This window comes from Perca flavescens, chromosome 8 (assembly GCF_004354835.1).
Source record: "Perca flavescens isolate YP-PL-M2 chromosome 8, PFLA_1.0, whole genome shotgun sequence".
Lineage (NCBI taxonomy): Eukaryota > Metazoa > Chordata > Actinopteri > Perciformes > Percidae > Perca > Perca flavescens.
Genome location: NC_041338.1, coordinates 29,043,133 through 29,068,186, shown reverse-complemented (window position 1 = coordinate 29,068,186; position 25,054 = coordinate 29,043,133). Strand labels below are relative to the sequence as shown.

The following is a 25,054-nucleotide window of genomic DNA, read 5'->3' as shown; positions in this document are numbered from 1 at the left end:
TGTATAAAGTAGCATGGGAATACTCAAGTAAAGCACAAGTAGGCCTACCTCAAAAGTGTATTTAAGTACTGCACTTAGTTCCACTGTCCTGTGAAGCACATTGAATGGATTTGGATGTAATGGTGCTATATAAACAAAAATTTAAATCGAATTTCAGTGATTAAGAAATATCTGTTTAGAATATTAACTGATATAACTTTTATAGTGGCAATATAGTGGTGGATTTCAACAGAAAAGTCAGTTTTATTCCGTTGAAATCAAGTTATCAAGTGTATTATATATGCAAATACATGTAGTACGACATTCTAATACTACTACTAATAATAATCTGTATAATCTGTGTCTCTTGGATGTTGTAATCTGTGTTGCAGGTTATAATCTGTTTCCCCTGTTGGGGGCGGTGTTGAGCCAGTTTCTTCTCTACAACGAATATAAAGGAGCTGATGGAAAAAAAAAGGCGAACTTGCTTTCAATTGTCCAAGCCTAACGTCATGGAAATAGTTACTTTGTTGAAGCGCGCACGGGAATAAACCCAAAGAAACAATACTGAGCCGTGATGTGTGTTGATGCTCTGTAGAAGGAGATTGTTTGGTTGCCGATTTCGTTGTTTTTTTTGTTGGTTGAATTCAAGAAGGATCGACTGAAGATGCGCAGGAACCTGTTTACAAGGAAAACGCAGCGAGTTTCAGTCTGAGGGAATGCGGAGCAGGCTCACAATGCACGGCGATACCATTACTCATCCCTCTGTGTTTCCTCACGCCAGGACACTTTGTCTTAAAGATATTTTCCCGAAGGATCATTTCTGAGATCTCCGTAATGAGAAACAAGTGTCCGAAAAGTGAACACAACGCGGGTCCAGTTTCTGAGGATTAAAACCAGCGTCGGGGTTTGTGGAGGAGCTCTTTGGTGAAACCAGTTTTGTTTTTTGAACCTGTTGTGTTTGTGATGAGAAAGAAACAAGATAGTCAATCTGTTATGCGGAAGTTAATGTGTTCTAGAGCATTTGCAGCCTAAAGGTATTGGTAGACGTTTAAAGCAGAATACATAGTAAGACAATGAGGCGGTAGCCTCAATGGGCTGAGGATGCTAGTGGTCACAGAAGGTATATTTTAGACTTTGTTTTGGCGCAGAACTGGCCTAATAGTTTGACGTAACTGCTGACTTCTCCTGTGTTTACTAGCCTAAGTGTCAGATAGCCTAATTACATTAACGTGAAGTCCTACTGTGCTGTTGCACACCTGATCCAAAAGCTGCCATGTAATTTGAGAGGAGTTTAAATATTACAGTGAGCTATTGTCAGATGTTTCCAACACGGCATGCATCAACGCAGCAGCATCACTATAATCTAGGCACTATGTGCATGTAGATTGTTCTTGCTTTGGGGACCCACTGGAGTGTCAAGATGTCCGTGAAAGCCAAAGCAATCTACACTTTTCAAAGTGAAAACAAAGAGGAGATCAGCATCCAGGAGAATGAGGAACTGGTTATCTTTGATAAGAACTCCGTGGACGGCTGGTTTCAGGGGGAGAACAGCCGAGGGGAGAAAGGTCTCTTCCCTGCGTCCTATGTGGAAATTATTCGCAGTCGTTCAAACTCGAACGTGACCGACTGCTCCATAAGCCCGGCAGGATCTTTAGGAAACGACTCCTCCTATTTCCCCTCGACCCCAAACACCTCTCTGCATTTGCAGCAGAGTTACTATGACGATGACGACGATGACTGGGACGACTGGGACGACAGGTCGACAGTGGTGGACGACGCTGACCCCAGTAGGAGCCCCGGGGCCAATGGACATGCCCATCAGAGCCCGCTGTCATACAACCCCAATGTGCACTACCGGCCCAAACCACACATGGAGAGACAGGACAGCATCTCCAGCTCGAGGAAAGGCAGCATGGTGGGCAGGAACTTGAACAGATTTTCCAGCTTTGTCCGCTCAGGGGTGGAAGCGTTTGTGTTGGGTGATGTGCCCATGATGGCAAAGATAGCGGAGTCGTACACCATCGACATGGGTCCCACGGGGCCCCTGTGGAAGGAGAGCCCACAGCCTTTCTCCTGCTCCATTGAAGACCCCACAAAGCAGACAAAGTTCAAAGGCATCAAGACGTACATTTCATACAGGGTCACACCAAGCCACACGGGGCGTCCCGTCTACAGGCGCTACAAACACTTTGACTGGCTGTACAACCGCTTGCTGCACAAGTTCACTGTGATCTCCGTGCCTCACCTGCCTGAGAAGCAGGCCACGGGGCGATTTGAGGAAGACTTCATCGAGAAGCGCAAGAGACGACTGATACTGTGGATGAACCACATGACCAGTCACCCAGTCCTCTCCCAGTATGAAGGCTTTGAGCACTTTCTGATGTGTGCTGACGACAAGCAGTGGAAACTGGGCAAGAGACGGGCGGAGAAGGACGAGATGGTGGGTGCCCATTTCATGCTGACCCTCCAGATCCCTAATGAGCACCAGGACCTGCAGGATGTAGAGGAGCGGATCGACACCTTCAAGGCCTTCGCTAAGAAAATGGATGACAGCGTGATGCAGCTCACACATGTTGCCTCGGAGCTGGTGCGCAAGCACCTGGGTGGGTTCAGGAAGGAGTTCCAGCGGCTAGGAAATTCTTTCCAGTCTATCAGCCAGGCTTTCACGCTGGACCCTCCCCACAGCTCAGAGGCCCTCAACAAAGCAATCTCCCATACAGGCCGCACCTATGAGAACATTGGAGAGATGTTTGCAGAGCAACCTAAGTATGACCTCTTCCTTATGCTGGACAAGCTGTCGCTCTATCAAGGCCTGCTCGCCAACTTCCCCGACATTATTCATCTACAGAAAGGTAATATCATCCATGAGAAGTTTTAATGTGTGAGCGATTTCTCTGATGTCCTTATGCATGCAAACCCCATTAAAAAGGGAAATAAAAAATGTTTACATCCATAATGTTCACAGATGTTTGGATGTATCCTCAGCCTCCCATCTGATTTTAATTCCTGCAGATTCATTCATATTTTAATTGAATGCCCGATGACTGTTCCCTATTTTTTTTTTTTTTTTTTATGATTTTATAATTACAAAATGGTAACTTTTTTCAAGCCATCAGGCCACATAATGTGCTCTTCGTCTCACAGCAATTATAATTTATCAGAGGAGCCAAGCAGATTATTGAACCTTAATATACCCAGGCACAACCACCAAAAACAACTTTTGTATCATGTGCTGTAGCATGCTTGAATTGAGACAAGCAGCAGCTACAAGTGTTGCAAAAACTTCAATAATAATAATAATAATAATAATAATAATAATAATAATAATAATAAACAAAGTGTCTGCTAATGACAACAAACTGAGCTAATGGTCCCTAAATTAGATTCAATCTGTGCTATTTATTTTGTTATGGATGACCGGTTAGGTCAGGGTTAGTTTCGCTTTGCCAGACCGTCCACACGCTGCGGAGCGGAGGAGGGTCTGGCTAGTCCGCATTCCGGGGCGGGGGAAAAACGTGCTCTGGTTAATTGGCATTTATTCAAACGAATCACAATCGTCACGGGCGGCACTAAGCTCCGCACGGAGACGCTGTAAAAATAGTCGTGCGAGAGAAAACTCAGATTGGACAGATATTCTAGCTAGCTGTCTCAATTTACCCTGCAGAGATCTGAGGAGCAGTTAGCCATAGTCCTCGTGAATCCACCGGAGTTTAGAATTCCAACACAAAGAAAGCAGAAGGAAATGGAAATCGGTGAAAATGCATGCATCTTAATATCACTGACATTAATACAAAGTGTGACTACAATAGCTGTTATCTCATTAGAGACTGAAAATAATGTAATTCTATTTACCGAACTATTGATATAACCAAACGACCATTGCTATTATGTGTAAAACTGTTTACCCGAGACTCCTCTGGGCTCTGTTCAAAGTTTGATGAGACAAATAGGCAAGAGCGTTGCTGTAGTGTATATTACAACCAACAGCCATGATGTGACAAGGACACCTGAGGCAGGGAGTGGCTCATGAATAAGTGATATTTGATCAGGTTATCTTAACCTCTGTGACGTTGGCCTTCCTCAGGGTTTTAGTTAGTTGTAGGTTAAAATGTAACTGAATATAGAGCATCACAGTAGCACATAAAGTAGTAATCCTTGTCTTTTTTTTTTTTTTTTTTTTTATTAATTTATTTTGGTGACACCCTTGCTCAGTCAGCAGTCAGTCTTTTAATTTGGCAGTTCTCAGAGACAACTTTTTGTACATCCTTATAATTCTTCCAGTGGTTGCATTAAATCGTATTCAGCTTCTGATTGTGGCGTCAAGATAAACTTTATATTAATGCTAATGCTAACTACTACTATTTTATCTTGAATTGTTTCCAAACATATTCTCACTTGGAGATGCAAAAACGTTTTTTATGAAGTGAGAAAATGTTCAGTTGGCACACTTTTTTTATATGATAATACAGGTCACTCTGGGCCAATCACAACTACTTTTTGTTGTTAAAACCTACGTTAAGGATCATACTTCTCACATATCAATGTGGCAAAATGGAGCCAGGTTATGTTTCTTTGAGGGGTTGCTTTTTAAGAAGTGGTTCAGCTTGTTTGTGGCGAGGGATGCTCTAAGCAGCTAATGTTAAAGATTCACTGCTTGTATTTGTTGAAAACTGTTGCAGCACAGCAGCAATGAATGGCTTATTTTACTCTCATGTATTAGCATAATGTTGTTTAATCGGTAACTGGAAATCATAAAGAATGTCCAGTCACTGTAACATTCCTGATTTGAATACTCTATGACGGTTGTGTTTGTGACTGCTGCTTTTCATAAACCTCATGGTGAAATATTGGTTCTGCTCAGGTCTGCCTAGTTTGATTTTGGTCCATGCAAATCGGCATTCTGTGTCAGCTCTCAAACAAATAACCGTATCAGCTGATTGGAGTTACAGAGGAAGGAAAGAACTGCAGCAAGGGAGGAATTGTGCTGTCCTATTATCTTCCTCCAAACAGCTGGCAATCATTTATCGCAGATATTATTTGTGACGCAATTCGGCTAGCTACAGCTAGCTACGTCACTCCACCCATGAATAAATAAGAAAAACAAAGCCATCTGAATGATATTAAAGGGTCAGTTCACCTAAATCCCAAATAAAGAATGTTCTTATCCAACCCTAGAGATGTCAGACCGTGTAGATGTTTTCAGCCTCACGTGCCAAAGTTTTAAGATATCTGGCTCTGAAATTTATTTTAATTTTTAAATGCTTGGAGCACCACACCGGAATTTCCACCTACCCTCGTTATATTGGTATGACAAAGGTGGATATCCCAAAAATATGTGCTTGGCTATGTACCACCAGGGGTAAGTAGAAAAATATGTCTCCCTGTAATCTTGGCAAACTGACACTTTTAAAACAACACTGTGTAACTTTTTAAAGAAGGAAAACATGTTCTTCCTGTTACAAATGAAAAGTTCAGCTCATAAGCAATAACACACGCTCCTGCTCAATTCAACACAGTCAAGCTTCTGTCAGCTAATGTTGGCAAACTTTAGCTGGATTTTGCCATGTAACTGACATTACTGAGTCTGTTTTACCATTATCTTGTCATTGTCACATGTAGTCACACTGTTCATCAAAAGTTACATGGCTTCACTTCAAGGGGATAATTCAGACTTAGATGAAGTGGTGTTGTAATAGGTACTCACCCATAGTCAGCATATTAACTGCAATAAATGGTGGTCGGCAGGCCCCCAGTTTGAGGAAGCGGGCTGGAGTACCGCCACAGAAGCTGAGCAATGTACTGCTAGGGGACAGGGGGCAGCAGCTAAACATATTGTAGCCAACTGAAAAAGGTCCACCTGAAAAAAATCAATATCAGTTTAAGTTTACGCTAAGATATTTTAGTGCTTTACCTTGCCTTTCCAGCAGGGAACTTAAGCAGGTATCTATGCTCTCTTCAAAGCCCCCAGACTCCTTTTTGACAAAAACAGTAATCGTACCTCGCAGAACACAGGAGTTGCTGGTCTACTGCTGCCTTGATCGGTTATTTAGTTTGGGTTATTGTGTGACAGTCGGATCGGTACTAACTTGGTGTCCATTTCTTATTTTTGCCATTAAAAAGATGATCAAGAGAATTATTTTAAAGAAGATGATCAGGTAGGCTATATGTTGTCCACAAGCCAAACCTGTGCTTTATGCCAATAAACCGCTTAAAGAGTGATTTTTTTTTTTTTTTTTTTTTTTTTTTTTTTGTTGCAACATCTAATATTTCTGAGGATCTTGAGGGCAATAGACAACTGACCATGAGTTTAATAACCTTGGTTTTCTTGTGGCAAATTATGTCAACCTACCTTTTGTACATGTCATGCATTGGCTGTAGGGCTGGGCAATATATCGGTATTATAGCAACATCGACATATGAGGCCAGATATTGTCTTAAATTTTGGATATCGTAATGTCATGATATGACACAAGTGTTGTCCTTTCCTGGTTTTAAAGGCTGCATTACATTGCACTACATTACTCTCATTGTGTTAATGTTTTGTGAAAGCACCATATAGTCAACCCTACAATATCGCCGCAATATCAACATCTATGTTGATTTTTTTCTATATCGCCCAGCTCTAATTGGCTGACATATTTTGTTTTGGCAGCTTAGCTGTACTCTATTCTAGCCTTTCTATATACTTACCAAAGTTGGCATTCATTTGGTTGTTATTATGAAAATCCCACAACAAATGGCTGGTGGTTTATTTACTCTTTAATCAAATTGTTCCTAATTGCCGAGTTTAAACTATTTTAGATTGTTTTTTCTAGACAACGCTTAGTTTCTTTTGTTAAATAAAAAAAAGGGAAATTGTATAAAATGCTAATATTCCTGAAAGCAAGATATTTAAAAAGTATTATTTGTATATAGTATAGTTTGGTGTACCGAAACTCCGGTATTGTATTGGAAACAAATTGTAAAACAATAAGCCTATACCCAACCCAACTGTACGCGATGCGGTTGAGTAGCAGTGTTTTTGTGAAGGCAGAGAGCTTTTCTCTCTGCTGAGTCTTCCCTGCAGGCCCAGATAACTCCCATTGATGTGACTTTGTGTGCGGCTGAACCAGATACAGCTGTGGCAACACGCGGAACACACAGAACTGAGGTCAACCTTTTCCGGTGCACTCCTCCTCCACTTCATGTCCTCATTGCTTCTTTCCTGTCTGACTTTCCCCTTTCCTTAGTTCTATAGGAGCTAGTTTTTAACTGGGATCCCGGTGAGCATGTGAACTGCAGGAATGTTATCTGTCTTTGAGATGTGGTGTTAGGCAGGGACTGCATGTGGCCTTGATAAAATGGATCTTAGGGAGGAGAAGATTTTGGGTAATGTCAGAAAAATGTCAGGGTGTGCTCCAATTATAGATCTCTTTCTCCCATTGTCTCTGTCCTGTTTAAGCTTTTAGTCCACACATCTTTTTTGCCTCTTTTGGTCTGTGCTTTTGCTCCATCTACAAGTCACTGTTTCGTTATGCTCTTCACATCTGTCTTCTTCTTTCATCTTTTCCCCTTCTGTTTCCCCATAAATACACTCCTATCAAAAGTGTATGTCTGGGCAGCTGCCCTGGTTTTAATAATGGAGAAAGTAAATCTAGTTTGGTCCACAGGCTTTAAACCTCGGTTGTATCCTCAGTTGAATACAATTGAAAATCTTGATCTATAGGGTTAATTACATTGCATTGTTATAGAATAAAGAGCCTCTAAGGCTTTAGTGTGAGAGGCGCTGGCAGCTACAACTGCACTGCCCGTTACAGTTACGCGTTTGTTGTAATCCTGGACTCTGAAATGTATTGTGATGTCTCTTTTGAATTATTGTACATAATCATGAACGGAGCTATTCTCGTCTGGTATCAATCTGTTCTTAAATAATGGAATTCTTTGGAAGTATGGTTACATTGCCAGATATTGTAACGTGTAAGGTAGTCGTGACAGTAAAGCAGATATCCTGTTCTGTAGATTTTGTACCTGGCAACAACCGAGGCCCTAATCTGAGACAAAACCACCTCATGAAGTAATGAATAAAACACAAAAGGGTTCACAATAGAGTGAAACCAACCCGCCCCACGGAGTGGCTATCAATTAGATCTGATCCGGTCACATGTTGTGTAAAATGAAATCTGAGGCGTTGGTTCTGCATCACCTGTGTCCCCAGAATGACATGTTGAGGAAGGCAAGGAAACAATTACTGTTAAATTCTTGTGGATAACCCAAAACAATGATGATTAAATTGAACTTCAAGTTATTGGTTAGCTAGAAAAGGCCACACTGGAATAATTGCAGTTTAAAATCCTGAAGTACAAGGCCATAAATGGCATAAAACCAAAGCGAAAGTCATGACAAATGCTGGGGTAAACTGCAGGGCATTCTTCAAAATAAAATGCACCAGATTTGTAGCTGTTCTCCTTTTATTTTGACAGATTCTTTTGGCAGTTAGATTTAGGGCTGGGCGATATGGAGAAAATCAAATATCACGATATTCTTGACGAAATACCTCGATATCGATATTGCGGCGATATTCTAGGGTTGACAATTGGTGCCTTAACAAAATATCTTCACACTTAGATTTTAGATAAGTAGATCACTTTACTGTAATGCAGCCTTTAAAACCAGTAAAAGACAACACTTATGTCATATCACAATATTACGATATCCAAAATCTAAGACGATATCTAGTCTCATATCACGATATCGATATAATATCGATATATTGCCCAGCCCTAGTTAGATTGTTAATAATCTTAAGTATAGAAAGTGTGGTCTTTGCCCCTTTAGCTACAGCTGATAGTGGGAAAAAACTGTTCCACACCAGAGCAGAGCAGTATTCAGTTTGAGAATGAGCTAGCTCCCCTGGGAGCACGCCAGACAGATATTTAATCTGGACAAGAGGTTAGTTGTCCTCCATAGCATTTTAACTTCTTTTTGGGATTGTGCCTGCTTGCACACATGCAGATCTTTGTGTCTTCTCTGAACACTTTTCAATATTGTTTAATTTTTCAAAGTGCTGACCAGGAGCTCGTGCCGTGTTTATATTGTCTGACCAAGATGTTACAGATTAAAATTCCATACACTGGTTACAACACACAAGAAAATACCACACTCTCGGCAGGTAGGCAAACTGTAATCTGTGAATCTGTGCGCTAGGGTTCCAGGAGCTTGCAGACGCCAGTTATGGCACCTTTTGAACATTGATTGTATGTTATTTTGTTGGGTAAAGTCCACTCTCTGTCTCTGGTGACTATGAAGAGCAAATGGTTTTCCTCTCCTGTTTGCTTACTCATAAATCTTGACAAAGGCTAGGCCCTCATCTTCACACACACACACACACACTATCTATCCACATGCTTCTGCATTCCTGCCTGTGTTGGCCCAGTGCACTGCTGTTTCACACTATAGGAGATTACAGATGTCTCCAAGAACTCTGTCTTTACCACCGCTGTCTCCCGCCTCCTCACAAACAACCACAGATTTTGTGTTAGTGTCCTTAGACCCAAAAAGGCATGAGGTAAGAGAGGAGTTAAGCTTATATTGAAAAGACTAATACCATAGCTATTTTTTTTTATTTTCTGCCCCACTCGTAACAAATAACTGGAATTGGACAAAACATTTCACCTTTCAGTGTAAAATGCTTTCTAATACAAGACCACCACCACTAACCATGACTACAGCAGATTTGAACACCTCTCCAACACTGTGTCAACTAAAACTATGCTTCTCAAAAGGAGAATCAATGATAGCTTGCGCTCGTAGCTGACTTCTCAAGTTTGCACCAGGCATAGACCTTTTTCACAGCAGACATTTTGACTTGTCATAGTAGGAAAAGCACATCTGAAATTGATAACCTTAACGATGGCTCAATCCCATCAAGTGTCCCAGTAAGCTATTTCAGTGAGTCAGCATGCCCAATACCAGGGCCTCTCCTAAGTGGAATGCAGCCATCATTAATGGGTTTGAATACACCTGTGCTTTTCCTACTGTGACATGTCAACATGTCTGCCGTGAAAAAGGTCTGTGCAGTCTGTAGCTGTTAAGGTCATGTTCAGACAAACAATAGCCTCCTCATTCATTTCAACGGGACCACTGTATCGGTTATCGCTCATTCCTGGTCAGACAGGGGGCATTTTAGTGTACTTAAGCTCATTGTTTGGCCTGCAACTCATCCCTGTTTCCAGTTCAAGCAGGCAGCTTTTTCAATGCTGTTTCAAAAAAGCTGTGATAAACCCTCTGTATTCTATACCTGCCCAGACAAAGTTAGCAACTATCTGGTGAAAGTACTGAAGCATTTAGCAGCTAAAGAAAGATGTTTTCTCAAGAAGTTGATGGAGGCCACAATAGAGACAAAACACAAACACCAAATGCATGCTAATGATGCTCGGTGTCTGCTGGATGTGTGAATAGATATATACGGCAGATAGGTTTTCAGCTTGTGAGTGGCCCAAAAATGTATTAATGCTGCTAAAACGCAGCTATTTTCAGTCTGAAAGCCTGCTCAGTATGACATAGTGGTTAGCACTGCCTCACAGCTAGAGGCTTTGTATGTGGAGTTGGCAAGAAACGCAGGGTGGGTTAATTGGAAAACCTGAAGATGCTTGTAGATGTGAATGTGTTTGTCTATTTGGTTTAGCACTGTGATAGACCGTATAAACTATCCTTTTGCTCAATGCATGCTGGGATAGGCTTCACTCCCCGTCGACCCTTAACAAGGAAATTAGTTTTGAAGGTTCACTCTCCAAGTACTTTACATTGTGATGAATAAATGGAAAATTTAAGTCATCGAAGGCATCTGTATTTGTTCATATTTTGATCAGTTCATTCTTTGGCATCACATTCACCAGTTAGCTTACAGAGGAATTGTTTTTCTCCCTATTCAGCTCCAGTACAGCTAAACGGCTAAAGTAATCCAAAACTAGAACTTAATCTTCTTTGTCTGCTACAAGGGTGAAGTTGAAAGGGAGTATTTACCCCATCAGTGTCCTAATCTTTTCCCTCCCCTGACAGGAATGAAGCTTTAACTGTCAGTGAGATTACGGGTGTCTGCCAACATAACTGTAGTCATGGTAGCACTGACACGATGCTTGTGGTTGGCATGGAGACGCCATCCCTCACAGGAGAGCATTGTTAGCGGTTGCATTCTCTGGTGTTTTCTGGTGTCATGAAAAGACTATCATAAAAATAATTTGACCAAGTATTTCATTTGGTAGGATGCATCAGTTGAGGTTGGATATCCACATTCTGATCAGCCAAACATCTTACATCATAGGAACATCTTGCATATTTTCAAGTTAAAGCAACACTTACTCAGTAATAAAAAAAGTTACAGGGCGAACACACAGAAGAAATAATACATTTGTTCCATAACAAAGGAGCTGAAACTGTTATTATAAATGTCACAATCAGAAACATAACAAAGCCTTAAGACCCAGAGGGATTTCAGGACATCACAACTCTTGTCTCACAAATCTTAAAGTAATAAGTTATACAACAGAATTATGATGTCACAGCTAATGTTGACACACTTTCTTTTACTTGATGTGTGATGACATAACAGATGTATTTTTTATTTTTTTTTACTTTGTGAGGCTGGCTGAGTTTTAAAAGATAAAATAAATCCCTTCGCAGAGGAACGTTGTGAGATACTCGCAGGGCTATTAGTGGGGATAATTTATACTTTCCTTCAAGATCAGTGCTGAGCATATCCCTTTTTAATAAACAAACACATCTAGATAGGATCATGTCTGACAGGAGCATGGATTTATAGCCATGTGTGTGAGAGTAAAGTATATAATAGTTTTAGATCAGATTCTGTGTGCATACTAAAAGAAAAGAACATCTGTTGAACATCTCTTTGCATGGCTTCAATTAAGAGCTTCAATCCAAAGCTATTGGAAGCTTCATGTTTTATTTCTGTGAGTTGTCAGTTCCAGTTCCAAAAAAAGTAGTAAGATGTGCACAAAGTAATACTGAGCATGCAGATGAAGTCACCTGCTCACAGGGTAAAGGTCCCATGACACGGTGCTCTTTGGATGCTTTTATATAGACCTTAGTGGTCCCCTAATACTGTATCTGAAGTCTCTTTCCCGAAATTCAGCCTTGGTGCAGAATTACAGCCACTAGAGCCAGTCCCACAATGACCTTTCCTTAGTATGTGCCATTTCTGTGTCTGTAGCTATTGAGGGGTGAGGGGGGGGCAAGGTGGAGAGTGGAGGTGTGGCCTTACACCCATCACCATTTCTAGCCACTGGGGGACCATAGGCAGGCTGGGGGAACTCATATTAATGTTAAAAGTGAAATTTTCATGCCATGGGACCTTTAAGCATTTCTGGTAACTAATTCCCGGTGTCTAGAGAGGATGGTTCTGTTTTGAATATTCCTCATCCCTGAAGAAATAAAAAAATAAATATCAAAGAATTTGGAAATATTTGTTTCCGTGTCCCATAGCCACATAGCCTCAAAGATAAATGTAAAAAGGTAAAAATATTTGAGTATATAATTGAGATATAATCGGTTGGAGCACATTCCAGCTCAGGACATAAACTCCTCTGAACTTCTAATCTGTTTGTATCTGTGGATCTGATTGGCTGGTGTAAACATATTACTGTTAGCTTACTCAGCAGTGTTTTTTTTTCTTATGTTAGTGTATCGTCAAGGCTTTTAAGGCCCACATTAAACACTGGCAGATATTGCAGAGTCCTTTTCACCCTCATTGCATTCTTGAAGCGGCTTCTCTTTTTTTTTTCTCTTCTCTTCTAAAGCCTCCTTTTCCTCTATTTTCAGATGACATCTCCTGTCTTTTTCCTTCTTTTCCAGTAAAGTGTCAGTATTTACATTTAACTGCTTTGTCATAATAGTCTAAAGGCCCAGTCATTTCATTAATGGAATCACCACAATTAGTAACTTTACTTGTGGGGTCTTTTTTTGTTTGTTGTTGTTGCCATTTTTTATTTCCTTTTTTTGAGAGCTCAACAGAGAACAAACGTCTCATTGGTTCACTGTAGTGCTTGACTCAGACGTCAGCAGCCCCTCCACACACACAATCACACAATCTCACACACTCCCACACAGCCCTGTAGTAATGGTTAGTGTTTTGTGGTGACAAGCCTCATTTGTCCTCAGTTGAAAAATGTTTCTGTTTACTCGTTTGTCCAATGTGAATAACATCCACTAATCTTACTCAGTCACGTTAGTTCTTCCTGTGTTTGAAGTATTTGAACCAAATTTACAGAATGGTTTATTTTACAGTACAGAGAGCACAGATGAGTCATTCTGATTACGCAAATTTGAATACTACACCAGTATGTGGACGTTAAAGCAGTTTAAGAGTTTCAGACTTATTTTAGTATTATAATGTACCTGGCTGTTTCAGTCACTTTGTTCACCAAACAAAAATCTAAATTGAAGATTGTATTCAACTTAACCTCAAAGTTGGGCTTTTTAAATTGACAGGATAGCTTGAAGACAGGAAAGGGGGAGAGAGAGGGGATGACTTGACTCAGACATGGGGCGCACACTCTACTGGGTGAGCTAGATGTCACCCCAGTATCTTTAATAATGGGGTCATTTCAGTTCATCCCAAATAACAGTTTCCTAATGTCTTAGTTTTAAAACATAATCATCGTTGCAATAAGAGGTTAAAAGCTTACTTTGTGAGACAACTAAACTGTTCCATGTCACAAACAGGGGCTATAATACTGCAAGAGCTGAGCCAAGTTGGATTTTTCATATGAAAAGACCCATTATTCTGATGAATCATGAAGTCATGCTACATATGGCTTCGTATTCTAAAGACACGCATTACAGTACAATCTCTATACTAACCACCTATCAGCCAGCGTTACGTTATGTTGATAGATTACACACGAATAACGGGTCAGCTGATTTATACAAACTAGCCTCAACTAAAGAGGCTCCACTCCAGTTTAATGGCGCCTCCGCTTTAGGATTAAACAGGAAGATTGATTGTATTAGCTGTAACTGGAAACCATGGTCCCAGATGAGAATGAGTTAAAATAAGCTGCTACAAACTAGGGATGTCATGAGAACCGATACTTGCGATACCTTCCGGTTCTAAAATGACAAAACACAGACAATGCCATTTTTTTTTGAAGAACCATAGGCACAGTTTAGCGACGATGCCAGTGTTAGCAGCATCGGTGCTGCACCTCTTCCGGAACTCATGGAGGCAGTATAGGCTTCAGAGTGTTCCAGTCGATGCATTCAGAAGTAGGTCCGTTCTCTTAATACATCCATGAGGAGGTCATGAACAAGTGGCCGAAGTCACGCCCTTCTACTTCCGGTACATATCTTTTGAAAAACTATGAACGAGAGTCAACTGAGATAGATTCTAACCATTGACATATATATAATGGACCAATAGACCCCGTTGCTCTGGACGGAGACCAGTGAAGGCTATTAGAAGCACTTTTCCGGTGATCTCTTGCTTTACTGCGCAGCCTCCAACTGACAGAGACAATGTAAATGTGACGTGAGCAACGTGTCTGAAAGTTGTAAGTCTTCTGGTAGCTGTGACAAGAGACATCTCAATTATTTCCAATCTTACAGAGACGGAGAGTGTAGGTATATGTAAGGAGATAACATGGGCACAGGCTAATTATTGCTAACTAACATGCTAGTTAACATTAGTAATTAAACCTAAACAGCTAATGTAAGTCGAAACTGCCTGCGAGCTTCTCCTGTACTATACGGTAATTCCTCTACTGTGCGACAGTAAGTCACTTGGTTATGACACAATCGTTAGCTTATTTTTACAAAAACGTCTGCTACGGAGCTGTAACGTGAGGTACAAGGTAATGGAGCCTTTTATACATTGTCGTGTTTCTTTAGAAATAAACAATGGACAAATAGAGTCTTTAAACGCTTCAGATGTAATGTTATTCGCAGTCAAGTGACGTAAAAAAAAATGCCGGTCAGTGTAATGCTAACAAGAAGTGATCGCTTTGTAGCAACAAAATGGCGCCATCGGAGGTTCGCGTTCTGAAGCAAAGTTTACCCCCTTGATTCTAACCGACCTAAAAAACGGCATGTTCACTGCAAGCTTACGGTCCTCTCTTCCTGATTTACTGCCCCCCTCTCTTGGCTTCAAATAACTCACCGTTGTCGGCTACAGCCGCTGAACAGGCTACACGTTGTAAACAACCGTGTGCCTGCTCCTCCGGTAACGTTAGCTAGCAGTTAGCATGGCGGTGTTAGCCGCGGTTAGCCAGGACCAGTCAGGATCACTTTACTGGCTATGTCTAAATTGTTTTTGCGAGTAACCAACTCGGGTACTCTAGCTATATAATTCAATGTGAGTACACAAATGTTGTAATGACATAAAATGCCCGTCCCTTGTAGCCGTGATAAATTAGCCTGAAGCTAATGCTTAGCTACCTGTTCAGGAGGAAATTGGCCAACTTTGCATCCTTTTGGGATCTAAGCTGTCTCCATCTTTCAAATACATCTCCAATATTTACCCGGGGTTTGTTACGTCTCTGGTCACGCAACTGTTAGAAACACTGTTTTGTTTTGCACTGTTGTTTTTGCACAGTGCCTTTTGAAAAGATTCCTGGAAGTCTGGAATATGTCTGGGGACACTAGTTGTTGCAATATGACAATTAATTGCACTTTATTATGTTGTTCTATGCTCTATTTCACATGTTTTGTATGTCTTGTTATTATATTTTGATATTTTTCAAATATTTTAATAAAGAAGTTCATGTTTCAAGTTAAAGTACATGGAATCTAAGAAAATCCTTTTTTTACCGTGGTATCGGCATCGAGAATAGTGTTATTTTACTGGTATTGGCACCGACTACTGAATTTTTGGTATCGTGACACCCCTACTACAAACTGCTGTGTGCTAATGTTTGGATCTTAGAAGAATGGGCAGTCTGTGGAGAAAAAGGAAGCTAGCTTTGTATAAGAGGATCTCAGCTATCAATACTAATACATAAATCCAAGTAGCAACACATGCTGTAAACAAATACACATCTTAAAGAGGGACTTCCTTTCTCCATGTTATGTTTGTGTTGAAATGGATAGAAGAAAGATGAAGATGTAGAGGAGAAGTGCTGCACTTCCTGAAATCATCTCGCAGTGACCTCGGGCTGTGGGAATGGGGAATTTAGCAGATGCCTGAGTTCAGTTCCCCAGAGGGTTATGGCCATAATTAATCTTGACTATCCTCATTCTTTTTCTCTCTGACACACACACACACACACACACACACACACCCACCCACACACAGTATGACTTATTAAACTAGAGAGGGAATCTGCAGGTCTTGAAAAGTCCTTAATATTTTCTCTTCCCAGGCATAGGCAGCAGAATGTTTCTAAAATATTTTTGTTCCCAATTGTAGGCTGTCAGGAGACATTACATATTATAAGTGGGATTGTTGCAACAGTGGATTGTGTGTAGGAGGCTTTTTACTGTAATCCAGTGTTCAATCCCACTGTCACTGCGGCTATCTGAAAGCTCAGTGGGCCCTTTTTAAACGCTCAGCGCAATTGCAATTGATTTTCCCTCCACAGACGCACGTCAGTAAATTAGGGATGTATTTGCACTCCCGGGGGCGGTTCAGCGAAAAGCGGAGGCATGTTTAGGCGCAAACGTTCCCTGGTGAAATTTTGCTGTTTCAGAAAACAGTTCTGCCAAAGACCAGGAAAAACCTGGTCTAAAGCCTGTGGCGCGTTATTCAGATGCTATTTTAGGGGCGCATGCTTGGCCATAATGTAGCGTGTGCACAACGCGCATACACTTTGCTTCTCTCATCTACACGGACGCAGCAGTTCCCATTTTTGCAAACCATACATAAATACAAGGAAAAATATTACTGAAAATGCGCTTCAGGTGTTTGGATAGGTCAGGAGGCACTTTACAGTACAGTCCTCAGAAAGTCGCAGCATTCTTTGTGGCTTGTTGTGTTTTACACAACATTTCCATGAATCATGGATGTGTTGATGACATAAATGAGGAAATATTAGAGGACTTAAAGAGACATGATGTTGAACTACAGCGGGATTGGACACTCCGGCGGGATCTGGTCCGGGAGTGGCGATGCACTCCTGATGGAGCGGGTGGATGGAGATGGAGTGGGGGGAGGAGGAAGGGGCACAACAGGAACAGATGGTGCGTTTGGAGGCCCACGCTCCATGGCTGCAGCAATCCTCTCCAGACTGTAGAGATGCGCCCGAGAGGCCGCAGCAACATCGCCACCCGGTCAAGACGGGCATTTATTACTTTGCCGCATCCCGGACAGCTCCTGCTGGCTTGCAGCAGGCTAATCCGCTGTCATAATAGCAATCCGCCATGGAACAAGCGCGCCTGCTCTTAAAGGAAATGTGAGATGACGCTCTGATTGGTTTATTGCACGTTACGCCCAAACCACACCTAGCTACTTCAGACCAACCCATTTTAGATTTGCGTCGGGAGCAAGACTCATTTATCCCGCCGGTATAATAGCAACAGCGCCCGAGATCCGCCCACAAAGCTACTTGCGTTTCACGTTTGATACTTGCGTTTCACATCGTTAAAATAGGGCCCATTGTGTCATAATGCGCAAGTGTTGATTTTGGCTAAAACTTAAATGTATGTATCATAATTTTTTAATTGGTTAATCCATCCATTTTTGCTGCTACTTTTGCAAGTCCAGGTTGCATTGATTTAATTAATTATATCATTTGGAACTACTTTTACATACTGCTGGAAAGTACTGGTAAAAAAACCTGTGATAAAATAATAAATAATTCTAGGCCATATTGTCCCCACTAGTATTTCAACATACTTTCATACTTTGGCAGGTATGATGATGAAATCGGTATCAAATATGCATTCTATGTGGTTTTAAAAAGGTCTTAAATTTAACTTGGTGAAATCTGCAGAAACCCCTGCACACTGTTGTCCTTTCCTTTTCTTTCCTCTCCTCTCACTCCTTCTTAAACCCCTACAGAGTACTAATATGTACCTAGCACAGACCCATGAAGCTGTCACATGGGAAATAGTTAAATTCTTTCCTTGGCCACCACAGCCATAAACATGCGGTAGCCAGTCTGGTTGGGCAAGATAAACAAATCTGGTGACTTTCCAGACCACTGGCCATGTATCATATAGCATTTGTTAACTCCGTGAAAAGAAGCAGAAAGCCTATAGTGGGAAACAGGGATTGGTTTGTAGAATGGTAGGAAACTTATACAGCTTTGCATTTTATTCTGTCACAGTTTTACTTTTTGTAGCTTGTATTTTGTGGGTTTAATTTAGCATCATTTAGAGCAGAGATTTAGTTGGGTGGAAGAGCACATCAAGCTTTCTCTGTGATGAGCTTTTGCATTAGCACACACACACACACACACACACACACACACACCATGTGGAAAACAGAATACATGAATGTAGGTCACCGCCACAGACTGTAGTCCACACGCCTCCTTGCTGCTGGAACAGACTATAAGTGCTGTTCATGCTTTCCCAGACTTCTGCCAAGAATTCCATACAAAATCCAAGGCGGCATGAACTCACAGATACAGTTAATGGATAAAACCTGTACGCTGCAGCGGCTACAGTAAAGACACTACACCTAGCTTGTGCAAACTAGTCCTCCTAGCTAGCTAGCTCATCCACATGACTAAAATCAATCGTCTTCCTGGAATCGAGCTCAGATTGTAGGAGACTGAGACAGACTCACTAATCTGATGAGAAATGCAGCGTGGCCACATGCCATTAGGCTGCCATGTTCTTTGACGTCATGTTCCTGTGGTTACAACATGTCTGCATCACACTGAAACTAGACGTTTGGTATGCAATGAAACAAAAAGTAATTGTGTGGTCTGTTCACTGCTCTACCTATAAAGTGTACAGCTTGACAGAAGTTAATTTCTTGGGGAAAAGTTACAATGTTGGTCTTTACTGCTGAGTGCCATGGAGGAGATGTTGGTATACATTTTTTTTTTTCTTCATATAGCACAACGTACAGTAATACAGACCCACCCAAAGAGCAATACAAATCTAAGACCGTTTTTAACTATACTTGACTTTTAATACAACATTTGATATAGGGTATTCATTTTAATCCTTTTCAGTGACTATACATCAGCGTATCATTGCTTAAATTAGTTGACGATGACTTTAAAAGGTCAGTCCAACAACAACAAAAAACATAATTTCTTGCATAAATCTGATGGTCATAGCCATTCAGATAGTTTTGGTTGTACTTGCCCAGTTTATCCACATTTCTTTAATATTTATGACAGCAAATCTATGGAAGTAGTTTGTGGTGCCCACAGCATAAACAGTTCAATTTCAAGAATTCAACAGCGTTCAGCACAAACAAACATCTAGCTGCATGGCTAGATACCACTATGTGATAAAATATGTTTTGTTGTATTTGGGTGGATGCAGAAACTTCAGAGATTAATATCTCAGAAAATTGGGCAAGTAAACAGAAACCATCTGCTTTACCACATACCAAATACAAGTTTTTTTTGTTGATTGTCCTTTGAATGGCCTTTCGCTAGCCTAATGTCTCGCATTGTCTGTTGTACAACTAAATCAATCTTTGGACATACTTTGAATGTTCTACCAAAACAAGTTCCTTCCCGAGGCTATTTTGCAGAAGCACCATTGCTCCGTCAGCGCTTAGCACCGCCCAAGATGATTGTGATTGGTTTAAAGCCATGCCAATAAAGCAGAGCACGGGGTCTGGCTAGTCCATACAGCCTTCCGGAATGGGAGAAAAACGTGCTCTGCTTTATTGGCATGGCTTTAAACCAATCACAATCATCTTGGGCGGTGCTAAGCGCTGACGGAGCCATGGTGCTTCTGCAAAATAGCCTTGGTGAAGGAACTTGTTTTGGTGGAACATTCAAAGTATGTCCAAAGATTGATTTAGTTGTGCAACAGAAAATTCAGATTGGACAGATAGTCTAGCTAGTTGTCTGGATTTACCCTGCAGAGATCTGAGGAGCAGTTAACCACAGTTCTCATAAATCAACTGGAGTTTAGAATTACAACACAAAGAAAGCGGAAGGTAACGGACATTCGGCTGAATTCTGCGGCACCGGAGGGAAAAAAATCCATTGTCTTGGGCTTCCTTTGTGTTGTAATTTTAAACTCCGGTGGATTTCTGAGGACTACGGTTAACTGCTCCTCAGATCTCTGCAGGGTAAATCCAGACAGCTAGCTAGAATATCTGTCCAATCTGAGTTTTCTGTTGCAGGACTAAAACAACTTTTGAACATACAAGTTTCACCAAAACAAGTTCCTTACCGAGGCTATTTTGCAGAGGCGCCGTTGCTCCGTACGTGTACGGTGCCAAGACAATTATGATTGGTTTAAAGAAATGCTAATAAACTACAGCACATTTTTCTCCCATCCCGGAATGCTGTGTGGACTAGCCAGACCCTCCTTTGCAGCGCTGCGGAGGAAGGTCTGGCAACATGAGACTACAGTTTACCAATATTGCCACTGAGATTTTGTGTTTAGAATATTAAAGTTTTTAAAATAATAAAACTTTTTTTTAAAAATCTTTTCCCAGGTGCCTTTGCCAAGGTGAAGGAGAGCCAGCGGATGAGTGACGAGGGAAAGATGGACCAGGACGAGGCAGACGGCATTAGGAAACGCTGCCGGACGGTTGGGTTTGCCCTCCAGGCGGAGATGAGCCATTTCCATCACCAGCGAGAGGTGGACTTCAAAGACATGATGCAGGCCTACCTCACGGAGCAGATAGCCTTTTACCAACGTGTTGTCCAGCAACTGGAGCGCACCCTGCGCATGTATGACTGTCTGTAAAGACACCAAATTGCTGCCCTGTTCAAGATGCCAAAAAACACACACAAGTCTTGACTCTTTTATCAAGGTGTTTGTGTTGGTGTTTGGTTCAGTTTGAAAAGACTTGCAGATGAATTAAGCAAAGATGTGCAAAGCCAGTCAGTCTTTCACTTTGATGGATTCAAAGACACATTTTTTTTAAAACCTACTGTACCTTTTTATTTCTGAAATACGCATCACATAGGCAACGCCACAGACATAATTTAAGGTATTTGTAACATTAAAATAAGAAGATAGGTTTAAGAATCATAGCAAACCTGTAGTTTATTGTTCTATAGTATGAAACGGGTTCTGTTTTGAAATTGTCCCCTTCTCTCCAATACATCATGCACTTTGGCTTCTCCTGGGACAGATTCAAGTTGCTTCCAATATGAACTTTTCTAGAATAAACCCACAATATTATGGTTTATCTACCAAAATCTGATAAACATTACAAATGTTCTTTAATACAGCATTTTAGGATTTTATTGAAGTCACTGATTTTTCTCATCAGACCATGAAAATATAGTATTTCTGGCCAAACAAGTGCACTTAATACTAAAGTGGAATTTCACCATCTTCTTGTTAAGTGTAAATCTTGCTCAGGTGTTTACTGCTTTGAAATTCATATCAGTTTCTCTGTTATCTCTTAGTACAAGTCGCAAATGTCTTTCTTAACTAATAATGTGGAATTAATGTGGAAGACTTACTTATACCATGTAATTCAGCTTCATAATGTCATTTTCTTATGTTTTTCATGCAGTTAGTGCCTTTTAAGGAAGGCATGGAATATTCTTAAATTGGCCATTTGTCTGTAGCATGGCTTGTGTCTTAAGGGGAAATTCTCGAATGACATGCATTTAGGAACAAGTTTGCACATGTTTTTATACACTACGGGGTCATAGTGTGGAGGGTGTGTTTATGTGTGGGTGTGAGTCAACTACTGTGCAGATCAATTCCCTTTTTCCACAGTGGAAAACAAAAAAACGATATCTACGTAGCAGCCGGTTTATCTAGCCAACTAGTAAATGTAGTGAGATAGTTGAAGTGGATTAACTGGTTGTGTGAGGCGGTACATCATCTGGGCATTTCAATATTTGTATTAAATCATTTAGTTGACACAAGACCAAATTCTTCCTGTTAGTAGAGTTTTGTGTTTAATGTAGTCGGAGTCAGAAAACAGTATGATTTATTGTTCATATCAAGTATTTTAAAACGACATCTAATGCACAAACAGAACCATATTATTTCATTTAGATTATTTCTACACTGTATCCATAATAACTTAAAGAAATTGTTCTGACATTTTTGTAAAAGTGTGTATTCACTTTCTTCTTGAGATTGATTACACTCTTGTGTTTGTCCGTTAAATATGATGCTACAGCCAGCAGATGGTTAGCTTCGCTTAGCATTAAGACTGGACAGAGGGCAAAACTGTTAGTCTTGCTCTGTCCAAAGTTTATCTAATACTCACTACTTTAAAATGTTAGATTTCTTTTATTTAAAAAAAAACCAAAACTGTAAAAACTTCAATTTGTGTTTTTTGTCAGGGGGTTATGACTCATGCCAATATTTTAACACATAACCCCCTGTAAAACCACAACGTGCCATTCTTACAGTTGGGTATTTGTATGGATTAAACAAATATGACGTGTTAATTGGTGAGCTTTAGGGTGCTGGTAAGCAGATTTAGTTACCTGTGGACAGAGCCAGGCTAGCTGTTTCCTCGTTTCCAAGCTAAGCTAAGCTAAGCTAACATGCTGCTGGCTAGAGCCTTAAACTTATCCTGCAGACATTAAAGTGGCATCAATCTTCTCATAACTATCAGCGAGAAAGCGGATAGGCAGATTTTCTAAAATGTGAAACTCTTCCTTTAATAATATTACATATATCTTATTGCTCTTCTTCCAGCTGTGATCACAGTGACGTGTCACTTTTTTTTTTACATTTTGTTTATCACATTTAGTGTACTAATTTTTCCACACTGAATGAGATTTGAGTGACTTAGGATTGAAGTCCCTCTTCACTGCTTGAATTAGTGTTCATTACTAAAGAAGAGTTGTTCCAGTAACATTACTCATCATGTTTAACTAGAAAAAAACCGTTCAGCGTCCGTAACCTAAGAGGTAGTCTAGGGAATGTTTTTGTGAGCTTGACACGCTTCTCCTGAAGCAATTTCCAGTGTTTATTCATCAGTTGTGAGGCACTGATTCTTTATTTTGATGGAAGAGGGTTTGATTTCTCAGTGGTATGTTTGGGTGTGGATAAAAAGTGAAAGAAAAAGTTATTTTGTGACATCCCTGCCTGGTCAAGTTTCAGAATTTGAGGTTTGAGCCTTATTATGGTTCTCCCATAACAAAGAAGTGCTGATTCATTGCAGGTTTCTCAGTAAACAAATGGTCCCTGTGTTTGTGCGTGACTCAGATATGAGTGTCTCAGTTACTGGTACTGTTCAGTCCACATCTGCAGTCTTTAACTATTTGCTGTCTAAATGTGGTGTTGTTTATGTGTATTTTTGAACAAACCTGTGCTGTTCATACTTTGCTCATTGAATTTGCACTCATCGCAGTTTCTCCAAGACCAAAGAAGTCAGACATTTTCTTTTTTACTCTGTTTGGTCGAAGTGAAATCGAATGTGCTCTCTGGTTCTGTAATTGTTCTACGCTGAGGAAAATGTGAAGAAAGCACTTGGAAGAAGTAAAAAGAAAAAAGAAACATTCCAGAAACTACATAGGACACCAAAGGCAAAGACAGATTTTGGGCAAAAGATAGAAATGCAAGGTGCAAAAGAAACCGTGAAAAAAGAAAAGAAAAAAACATTTAAAGAAGTGCCTGCAGACCCAATCAGGTTTCATAATGACACTTTCCTCTAATGTTCCAAAGCAGCATAAGTTAAATGCCAGGCATTTCACACAGTTAACTGTTTCTTAACATGGATGTGTGACCGGGTGAGTTGCAGGAACTCTATGCTTTAGGTTCAGTCTCAGAAATAACAGACGGTGATTTTCAGTAAGTAATTTGTCAACTGATTTAAGGGAAGGGGACCTAAAAATGTTAATAAAATGTTATGATGGTTATCGCCTACTGTCTTTCTCGTCTTTGTAGATTTGTACAGCAACATTGTGAGTTTGTTTCCATTTTCCAGTTTCCAGACATTATATCTAGACTATTGAAGTATTCTGTTTTATATTTGGAACAAGTGAGCATCATATTTTATTTACAACAACCTATTTAACTCCTCTCTCAAGTATAAAAAAAACTAAACAAACAATTTACCAAGGAAGCACTGATGAAAAACCAGGACTCTTAAAAAAAGAAAACACATCCGCTTTGACACACAAACAGTTCGTCCTGAATATAACCGAAACAAGGATAGCCAGGATAGGAGCTGTTATCCAAATTTCAGCGTCCACATAAACAAAATAAATGAGACAAAAAAAAATATGCTCTAAGTCGGAATAGAGCAGAATTCCTCACATCCAATTAAAAGTTTGGGTTCGAGTGGGCAATCTCTAAGGTCTATTATCAGTATGTCATGACCATGTTTTACTGTTTTTAGCCATGGTAACACTGTGGCTGGCATTGGTCTGTCAGGTTCCGACTGAAATATCACAACATTTGAATGGATTGCCATGTAATTTTGTCCAGACATTCCTGTTCCCCGCAGGCTGAAGTCTACTGAGGTTTGTGATTTCACTGGCACTGACTTTGCCTCAAGTGCCACCAGAGGTTGACAGCTTTGGTTTTGAGTGGAATATCTAGGCAACTAACTGGGTGGATTGCTGTGAAATGTACTACGGATATTTAAGAGGATGAATTCTACTAACTTCTGTGAACACCATTACTGAGCTGCTGGCATGGCTGTAGACTCCTAGTCTTGTTTCAAATGTATTGTTTAGTTTTTAGAACACGAGACAGCATGTGTGAGTCTGCATTCACACGCACACTGTGGCGGTCTATAAAGGATCTGACTGAAAACAATAATTGTGAAATATAAAGTCTAATCGTGCTACATTGGGGGGTAAAATAACACAACAGAAAGTTACACAAATGGGCCAGTTAAGTGACCCTCCCACTCTTACAACCCTTTGGCGAATCACCGAATAGCTTTTGTTGGTCTGAACGTGCCCTTAGGCTGCATTCACACACACACACTGTGCCGTGCTTCGCCGATTCAGACCGTCCGGTGAAAACGCAGATCTTCCCATTCATTTTAAATGGGTATAGTGCGTTT

General features: G+C 40.6%; 2 protein-coding genes across 2 annotated transcripts in view; one reads left to right on the top strand and one right to left on the bottom strand.

Annotated features, from left to right (window-relative positions):
- The window catches only part of snupn (snurportin 1), a 46,329-nt gene that overhangs the window by 9,368 nt on the left and 11,907 nt on the right, over positions 1-25,054 (bottom strand). The window contains exon 2 of the mRNA XM_028584646.1: positions 5,687-5,839. The gene's annotated coding sequence lies outside the window, so the exon portion shown is untranslated. The remainder of the gene's footprint in view (positions 1-5,686; positions 5,840-25,054) is intronic.
- snx33 (sorting nexin 33) lies at positions 445-23,902 on the top strand. Its single transcript, XM_028584642.1, has 2 exons — positions 445-2,834; positions 20,549-23,902. Exons 1-2 carry the CDS (start codon positions 1,403-1,405, stop codon positions 20,800-20,802), a joined length of 1,686 nt encoding a protein of 561 aa, XP_028440443.1. The 5' UTR covers positions 445-1,402; the 3' UTR covers positions 20,803-23,902.

Excerpts from the sequence above, each read along its gene's own strand:
- snx33 (XM_028584642.1), top strand. The coding sequence starts at position 1,403 with ATGTCCGTGAAAGCCAAAGCAATCTACACTTTTCAAAGTGAAAACAAA. Across the intron at positions 2,835-20,548 it reads CATTATTCATCTACAGAAAG|GTGCCTTTGCCAAGGTGAAG; the intron begins GTAATATCATCC and ends ATCTTTTCCCAG.